Genomic DNA, 500 nt, shown 5'->3' on the forward strand with positions numbered 1-500 from the left:
CTGGACTACCTGATCACATCAAGGTTGTTGGTGAGTTTTGCCTTGCACCACTAGTGTACCACTAACATTACGAACCTTCAAAAGCGACTCAGTGATGCGAGGTACGTCATGACCAGCATCGAAAGTGAAGCAAAGCGTACCGGGCGTCCCCTGTGTCCTTCAAGAAGCGTTCCATCGCCGAGTTGAAGAACGTCTGCAATCTGTCTGGATTTTCGTTCGATCTGCTAGCTGCCACAGGAACGTCTGCCGTGGGAATCACGTTCGCTACACGCTGCGATCTGGTTTGCAACATCGCGGCCCCTTAAGGGCCAAGCTGCATTCGCTCGACTCTTTCCGAGGTGTCTGAGTCGGCCATCGAGGTCGCTGACGCATAGTGCGAATGTTGGGACGATCCAGTCGGCGAAGCCGATCCAGGGAGGTGAGTCAGCGCGACTTCCAACTTGGTCTCGACATTCGTCTGAGTTTCTGCCTCTCCGACCAGTACCTTCAGCTTTTCGAAG

At 54.0% G+C, this 500-nt stretch overlaps 1 protein-coding gene across 1 annotated transcript; it reads right to left on the bottom strand.

Annotated features, from left to right (window-relative positions):
* Positions 1-140: 140 nt before the first annotated feature.
* PPTG_25006 (hypothetical protein) lies at positions 141-292 on the bottom strand (the record flags this gene model as incomplete). The annotated part of the gene is made up of 1 exon (XM_008919131.1): positions 141-292. A coding segment is annotated over one exon (150 nt), but the record flags the coding sequence as incomplete, so codon positions are not given.
* Between the last annotated feature and the right edge of the window lie 208 nt (positions 293-500).

This window comes from Phytophthora parasitica (assembly GCF_000247585.1).
Source record: "Phytophthora parasitica INRA-310 unplaced genomic scaffold supercont2.523, whole genome shotgun sequence".
Classification (NCBI taxonomy): domain Eukaryota; phylum Oomycota; class Peronosporomycetes; order Peronosporales; family Peronosporaceae; genus Phytophthora; species Phytophthora nicotianae.